General features: G+C 40.8%; 1 protein-coding gene across 2 annotated transcripts; it reads left to right on the top strand.

The window, feature by feature from the left end:
* Positions 1-2,185: 2,185 nt before the first annotated feature.
* Positions 2,186-7,649, top strand: slc49a3 (solute carrier family 49 member 3). 2 transcript variants are annotated; one of them, XR_003787380.3, is made up of 10 exons: positions 2,186-2,620; positions 3,752-3,910; positions 4,064-4,280; positions 4,735-4,811; positions 5,101-5,238; positions 5,648-5,764; positions 5,958-6,110; positions 6,204-6,361; positions 6,573-6,639; positions 6,745-6,818. XR_003787380.3 is itself a non-coding variant. In XM_029165587.3 (10 exons), exons 1-10 carry the CDS (start codon positions 2,456-2,458, stop codon positions 6,900-6,902), a joined length of 1,446 nt encoding a protein of 481 aa, XP_029021420.1. In that variant the 5' UTR covers positions 2,187-2,455; the 3' UTR covers positions 6,903-7,649. The 2 variants fall into 2 exon arrangements, 1 of the variants encoding a protein (XP_029021420.1); XM_029165587.3 differs by having other exon boundaries at positions 2,187-2,620; positions 6,536-6,639; positions 6,745-7,649.
* The last annotated feature ends 82 nt before the right edge of the window (positions 7,650-7,731 follow it).

Below are 7,731 nucleotides of genomic sequence, written 5' to 3'. Positions count from 1 at the left end.
TGTGCGTGTCACGTGGTTTGATATAAATCCATGTTCCCGATTATGTGTTGGTTTCACAGTATTTCATTGCAAACGTTAGTGATCTGTTGATCTGTAGTCACTATAACTATCAAATCACGACTTGTGACTTATCTCTGAATTAGATCACATCGATGAACTTGAAATCAGTTAATGTTAAGAGATGCCTTGTTTCCCAACGTTAAATCGTAAACATCTTTAAAAAAAGCATTAAGCTTAAAACCAAGGTTTAATTTTGAACCTTGATGAGGTTGGATGTTTGCATGAAGCTGAAAATCAGTGTGAATTTGGCTAAAGCTCAGTGTGCTTCTCTTCAGGGGGTAAAGTGTGGCTGAGATTGAAGTCTCCTCTCATAACTGTGGTGTGAGCTCTGAAGAATGTGGTCGACCTATTGTCATGAAATACAGCGCGTTGCTCGTTCGTAGCTGGAAATAATGATTCTGAGACAAAAACCAGCTCGGTTGCCAAGATCCCTGCTTTTAGCACGACCGCAGACCAACAACATCTGCTGATCCTCAGACAAAATGAATCTGTTGCGTTCCCACTTAAGATTCAGCCCCACGCTGCAACCACACTTCTATTCAAGGTTTAAAAGAGACATAAAACATACAGAAGCTTCTTCTGCTCTTCACACAGCATCTTTTTATCCTTCGTGCAGGAAGTAACTTAATTTGAGAACTCAGTCAGGCCTGAGTCAACTCCTAGAACCGGGGAAGCTTAGTGTGGAGATGCTGCACGCACAGTACCTACATTTTCACAGATGTATCATCAAAGCCATATTAACTGCTCTGATTGGAGTGGAACTACCTGTTCTCTCTATATTTAGAATAAGAATGCATGCTTTCATGCATCGCATAGCTTATCCATCGTTGCGTTTGTCTCCTAGAGCTTTTACTAAAACGTTAATATATTTTTATATTTGTGTCAGTTTACATTTTAGTTTCTCTATGTTGTGACAGACTGGATTTTTCGCTTCATCCAATTGAATTTGATTTTATGGAAAGTTTCTAAACAAACAAAAGTCTAAATCAAGTCTTTTGTCTACAGTGTTTGCTTCTGCTCTTCAGTTCTAACTCTGGTGCAGGGAGACCTCTAGAGTTCAGCTAAATTATCTGAGAATCCGTTCCAACACAACCAGACTGAACTGAAAACACATCAACTCTGTCAGACCAAACACTGAGGGTTGAAACACAAGTGATTTCATGAGGTAATAGTAAATCAAAGAAGATCATTTAATATATTAAACCTAAAGTGGTGTCAGGGTTAATTTGAGACAATTTTAGATGAGGTCCACTTTGAAGTAAAACCAAACATGTTGCTCAAAGTAGAAGCAGTAAATTATCTAACTTATTCTCATCCTGACAAGTCAGTGTTTTGAATCGCTGTGTGTCATGTCAGTTCAAATCTATTACTCTGAATCTGTGAAGAAAACACAAGATCATCTGCTTCTTGCTTTAAAGTTGATGCTCAGCTTCAGGAAACTGTTTTCATTGTTTTTTAATGATAAAAGTGATGCGTTTTAGTTTGTTTTTATTTGAAGATGGATGTAATGAACTTGGTGTTAATGAGGTGGATCCATGTAGACAATCTCATGTTGATGGGGCCAGTAAAGTCCATTCTGCCAGCTGCTTCAGGGGAGTAAGTCAAAGCTGATGATCCACTCTGGGTCCAGGACTTTAATGTTGTTACTCAATCAATCAAGACGTGAACCAAACAGTTGGTTTGGTTCAGGCTAGTTCAAACCAGCTGGTCCTTTTCTTTCTGTGTATATGAACAAAAGTAGACTGTGTCTCTTCTTTTCTTTAGAAGACAGTAAGGACAGTAAGTGATATCAACAATAATACCGTTTTAATTCTAACCTGCCTAGACTTCACTTTTCCTCCCTCTGGCAAAACACAATTGTGTCTAATATTTTGTTATGTGGGCGTTGGCAAACTTATTGGTGCTTCCGCGCCACCTACTGGACAGGTGTGGTGCTCAGATTACTACTGTTCTCAAATAATGTAGCACATAACTGTTATCATCTTTTGATTTAACTCATACTTTAAGGTCTGGCACTAAACTCAAATTCCCACTTGTTGCCTGGACGCTTTGATGCATATAACTAATGTGAATACAAACCATGACGTCATCGTATACGTCATCGAAACGAGCCTCAATACGGGCACTTGACGAAGTTTCGCCTCGGTAGTATAAAACCCATCACCCCGGTGACACTGCGGTGAACCTGCGGCTGGAATCAGTGCCTGGCGGCTTTCGGTGGCATTAAATCACTCTGTGATTCGCTGTTCTCACTCTGACACTACGGACGCAAAGTTTGCCTCTTATTTTTTTTAAGTTTTTATAGTTTTTATCGAGCCGGCAGCGACTACTTCCCGATGGCTCGGATGTGTGCCCGGTGCTAGCGTTAGCTTAGCGTCAGCCGTTAGCGTCGCTAATGGAGAAAGACGGTGATGGAGCCTCTTGTGAGGTGTCGACCGTCTCCGCTGAGACTCCGAGAAGCTCGAACCCAGAGCTGAGGAAACTGTTGTCTCTAAAGGTTTACAAGAGGAGATGGTTTGTTCTGCTGGTGCTGTGTCTGTTAAACTGCTCTAACGCTACGGTAGGTAAATAACGCGAGAGCGGATAGCGCGTTTAAAGAAAGCTCCGGGATTAATTCAGAGTGAAACCGAGGAGAGTCTCACAAACTGACAAACGAAGGCAACAGCAGTAAACTGGTGTCATAACAGTGGCGTAGCACAGAAGTCTGGGGGCTCTTTATGAGGGGCACCTTACACCCATTGACCCGGGCTGGGTGTGTTTATATCTATGTATTTATAAATTAGTATATAATAATTTTTCACCTTTTTGATCCATGTCATTGATGACATTGTGACATTCATTTTTTAGTTTACAACTTTACAATAATAAGTGTAAAATGCTTAAATAAAATGTAAGCGTTTTACCATCTTTATCCCATCTTCAGTGGGACCAGTATTTTTTAAGGGAGCTATTGTTTTCTTGGTGCTGGTTCTCACAAAAGAGGCTCAGCTGGTCAAGAGTTATTCATGAGGCAGCAAAAGAAGCTGATGAGTTTGTTACATGTATATCTGTCTGACATTGTGACTGTGTTAGGTTATTCACAGATAGTCAGCACATTGAGCTTAAAATAATTCTGCAAATATGATTTTTAAAATGACAATTTACGTTGTGAATATTACACAAATTTGCTATCAATAGCGATGTAGTAACAGATTATTAAATGTCAGCGTTAACACGTGAGTGTTCATACACCCTATTTTGACCTAAGCACAAATGTAAAATGGCTGCAATGAATGCAAATTAACCTGAACTATCAGCCAAGTAACCACAACACAAAACATACCATACAACCCCTGGGGTTTGTATAGTATGAGTGTATGTATGCATTGTCACATGAGAGCAGAACAGGCAAAACATTATTTTTCTAGTAACAATTTCCTTTAGAGACTTTCACCCATTTTTTACAACCTTGTGCAAATTGCAGATCATATGACATATATGAGGAAGTGAAATAGCTGAGAAAAAACACAGAAACTAAAAATGTATTAGGTGAACAGATCATAATTTGTGGTAATCATCTCCTGAGTTGACATTAATCCTTAAAACGGCAGAATGTAAAGAATAATTCAGAAGGAATCTGAGATTGATTCCAATGTGTAGTAAATAACATTCAGCAGATCGAGTGTAAAACTGTTCTGGTGTGTATTCACAGATTTGGCTGACTTTTGCACCAGTAGCGTACCAGTCTGCCCAGTACCTGGGGGTCTCTTTGGAGGATATCAACTGGTTGTCGCTGGTCTACATGGTGGTGGCCATACCCCTCAGTTTTGGGACTACATGGATGCTGGACACGCTGGGACTGCGGATCACGGTACAAACTTAATTAAGAGATCAAATTGTGCAAAACATATTCAGTCAAATCTGTTAATTAATTTCTGTTAATTTAATTTTACTCTTATTCAATTCACTAATTTAAACCCGGAATATTGGCTTTTGACCTTAAGCTTCCTTAATAACCTTTCAGCTGATTGTGGGATCCTGGCTGAACATGATTGGGGCTGTGCTGCGATTTGTGGGCAAACCAGTCAACGTGGGTTCTAAACTCCTCTACCCAGTAGTGATGTTGGGTCAGACCTTTGGGGCTTTGGCTCAGCCCCTCATCGTTTTTACCCCCACAAAGTTGGCAGCACACTGGTTTCCTGATAATCAGCGGGCCACAGCGAACATGATCACCTCAATGTGTGAGCAGTTTATTATTATTAATAATAATAATAATTATTATTAATTAATTACATTCAATTAGAAATATGGTAAAACTGGTTTAACCCTCATGCAGTTAAATGAGACAGCTTTGTGCCGGCGGTTGTCTCATGTGATAATTGCTCAGTTTGTGTGCTCTGCATAACAAATGTGGAAGGATCTTTCAGTTTCAAGTGTTCAGTTTCAACACTTGATGTAAACATTTGTTCATGTCAGCAAACACATTTGTGTGCACAGCAAAATGAAGGATGAGCCCAGAGACAAACAAAACATACTATCATATCAGTTAATTATGTGCAGAAATATAAATTTTTTATATATAAAGAAACAAAGACAGAAAAAAAAATATCAGACAGGGAAGCTCTGAAAAAGAGAAGAGAGTAAGACATAAATAGATAGTATCACCCAAATTAACCCTTTCCCCTCCCTCCTCAGGCAACCCCCTGGGCCTCCTATTCGCTAACATCATTTCTCCCAGAGTGGCTCAAACGTCTGAACAAATTCCAGCCCTGGTGAGTGGAACACTGAACGTTAATCTTATGATGAAGACTGCCCTTTGCTCTAAACATCACTAGAGAATAGGTGATATTCCAAAAGTGTAAAATGATTCTTCGATATAGACAACCATGTCATTAAAAGCATGTTTCGTGGACTCTCACTGAATCTAGACTTTATTTTCTCCAGAGGGATTGCAGCTTCTGATGCTGTGTAATCACCTGCTAATGATGGTGACGCATCTTTGTCTGAAGGTGCTAACCTACATTTATCAACACATTATGTGTTGATTCTCCCTTCCTCTAGATGCTGGTCTATGCCATCCCAGCGTGCATCATCTGTTTCCTAGCAACAGTGGGGATACGGAGCAGCACCCCCCCTACACCACCATCAGCCAGTGCAGAGTCCTCGGGCTCCGAGCCGTTCGTACAGGGAATAAAACTGGTAAGATGTGGTATTACTTAATACCCCCTTATTTGTTCTTAGGATTTTTGGAGGGTAAGCTGCAGCTAGGTGCTATTAATCATTGGTGCTTGATTAGTGGGTCATGGACAAATGTGCAGAACTGTCTTAAAAAAGCAATTGTTGCTTTCCCTAATGTGAAAAGACTTAGCTGTGAGTTCTTGACACAACTAAGTGTCTAATTTTGTAGCTCTTTTGGTGTTTGAATGTCACCACCTGCTCCTGGTACTTTCCATAAGTATTATTTATATAATATTAATTTAGTTTGTTTTGACTTATTTTTTTCCTTTACTGTATCTGTGTTTCACTTGTTGACTGCTGTTGCTCTAACTCTGGTTTCCCCTGAGGGCCAGTCGTCTGTTGATACGACCTCTCTCTGCCCTCTCTGTAGCTGCTGAGGAACAAAGCCTACCTCATCCTACTGCTGTGCTTCGGCTCAGGCGTCGCTGTGTTCACCTGCTTCACCGCGCTACTGGAGCAGATTCTCTGTGTGCAGGGCTACACTAACGTGAGTAAAGGGACGAGGGACCACAAATGAAGGCACAATAGGAAATATGTGTTGGTTAGAGTCCAGTAGAATTAAACGGCTACAGTATGAATTGTGTTATTAAAGTCTTATCAGCAAATCAATAAAACTGGCCTTCATGTGTCTGGTGTTTAAGAAGCACTCAGGTCAAATCTATAAACTCTCACTCCTGCAGGACTTCGCAGGCTTATGCGGCGCTCTCTTCATCGTGTTCGGCATCGTCGGAGCCTGCGCTCTGGGCCTCTACGTCGACAAGACCAAGAACTTCACGGAAGCCATAAAGGTCAACATGAGCTTCACCGCTCTGGCGTGCATCGCTTTCTCTGTGGTGAGAAGATAAGACAGGAATATGCCAGAATCTGGTCTGAGTACATGACAGACTTGTTCCTATTCACAGCTTGTCTTGGGTTTTTTCACTCAGGTTTCTCTGATGAGGCAGCAGAAGGTAGCCATCGCTGCCATCTGCTCGCTCCTCGGTTTTTTTGGTTTCTCCATCTACCCAGCGGCCATGGAGCTTTCAGTGGAGTGTACGTATCCGGTCGGAGAGGCCACATCAGCTGGACTCATCTTCATATCAGGGTACTATTGTCTGAACTCAACTCCTACCTTATTCAAATTTTGCCATGAGATTTTACGACTCCACGTGTCTGTTCGCAGCATTTTACAAGTTGTGTGCTTATGTAGTGGCCTGTTACATGGCTAACAGTAATTAAAAGCTTGTGAACCCAGTGTTTCCCTTTGATCCTCTTCCAGGCAGATCCAGTCAGTTGTTTACATGGTCCTCTTGCAGGTTTTGAGCGTGCGTCTCGCAGACTCTCCTCTGTTGACCTGCGGAGATGTCGTCTTCAGCTGGAAAGGTAGTTTATCTGATGTTTCTTTGCTTCCATTAAAGAGTACTTTGAGTACTCAGTTTGTCCAGACAACTAAACGGAATAGTAACACTCAGTAAATGTCTCCCTCAGTGTCCACTCTAGTGATGGCAGGTGTGTTTAGTGTGTTCACCTGCTGCTTCGTCCTTTTCTTCCACACGCGGTACAGACGATTGGAGGCTGAAGAACAAGCGACTCACAGGAGCCAGTCAGTCGACGGCTCGTCCAGTAACCAGTACATGCCAACGTGAACCTGCTAAAATCACAGGTGTGATCTTGGCGATCGTTTTTCTTTTGTAACCTCAGATTATCAAGTGGGATCAATTTTTTTACAGATTTCTATGTGCCTTTATCTCAAATGTAACATGTCATCTTCAGGTATTTTACAAGGGTACAGCCACACTTTGTGTCCATGTACTGTAACTGACTTCAAAACGCATTACTGCAATGTTTATATGCACAAAGCCAAAGTAATGAAAGCAGGGGAAATTTAAGTGTCCAGCCATTGTCCCAATAATATAAAGATATGTCCTTACAGATTGTGTATTACTATTACTTGGTTTTGAATTAAAAGTTTAAATTCAAACAAGCTAATGACAAAATGAATTGCTCTATTCACACAGTGTGATCAAGTGAGAACAAACAGTTGAAGCATCACTGTGCTGAAAGTCAAATGTAGTTTGTAATTTCAGGTTTCACCACCTGATGCACATGAAAGCAGATGTGTTGTTGCCATGTTTATGTGCCAGATTTGTTCATGTTACTTGATCACATAAACCGTGGTACAACTCAGAAGAGCTGGACTGATGATGTAACGACTGAAACCAAAACGTCATGTTTTCTAATGAACTGAATTTTAACTACAGCCAACTATGTGCCACTATCTCTATTGTTAAAGTATGTTAGTGTTAACTATGTATTTGTAGCATTAATGATAAAAGGTGCTACTGAACTCTGGCATCAAGCTTTGGATTTTGTGCAATAAAGTTCTGACTGTGCAGACTTGTCAGCATTAAAAGTGTCTGTTATTAAAGGTCTAGGTGATGTATTTTAACAACTTCCAGTAACCAGGACCAACAG

This window comes from Betta splendens, chromosome 10 (assembly GCF_900634795.4).
Source record: "Betta splendens chromosome 10, fBetSpl5.4, whole genome shotgun sequence".
Lineage (NCBI taxonomy): Eukaryota > Metazoa > Chordata > Actinopteri > Anabantiformes > Osphronemidae > Betta > Betta splendens.
Note: the sequence above shows the minus strand (reverse complement) of the source record. Positions and strands in the feature narration are given on the sequence as shown.

Bases quoted from the DNA above. Each gene is read 5' to 3' on its own strand.
- slc49a3 (XM_029165587.3), top strand. From the start codon at position 2,456: ATGGAGAAAGACGGTGATGGAGCCTCTTGTGAGGTGTCGACCGTCTCC. The intron at 3,911-4,063 runs GTACAAACTTAA...ATAACCTTTCAG, and splicing joins CGCTGGGACTGCGGATCACG to CTGATTGTGGGATCCTGGCT. The intron at 4,812-5,100 runs GTGAGTGGAACA...CCCTTCCTCTAG, and splicing joins CTGAACAAATTCCAGCCCTG to ATGCTGGTCTATGCCATCCC.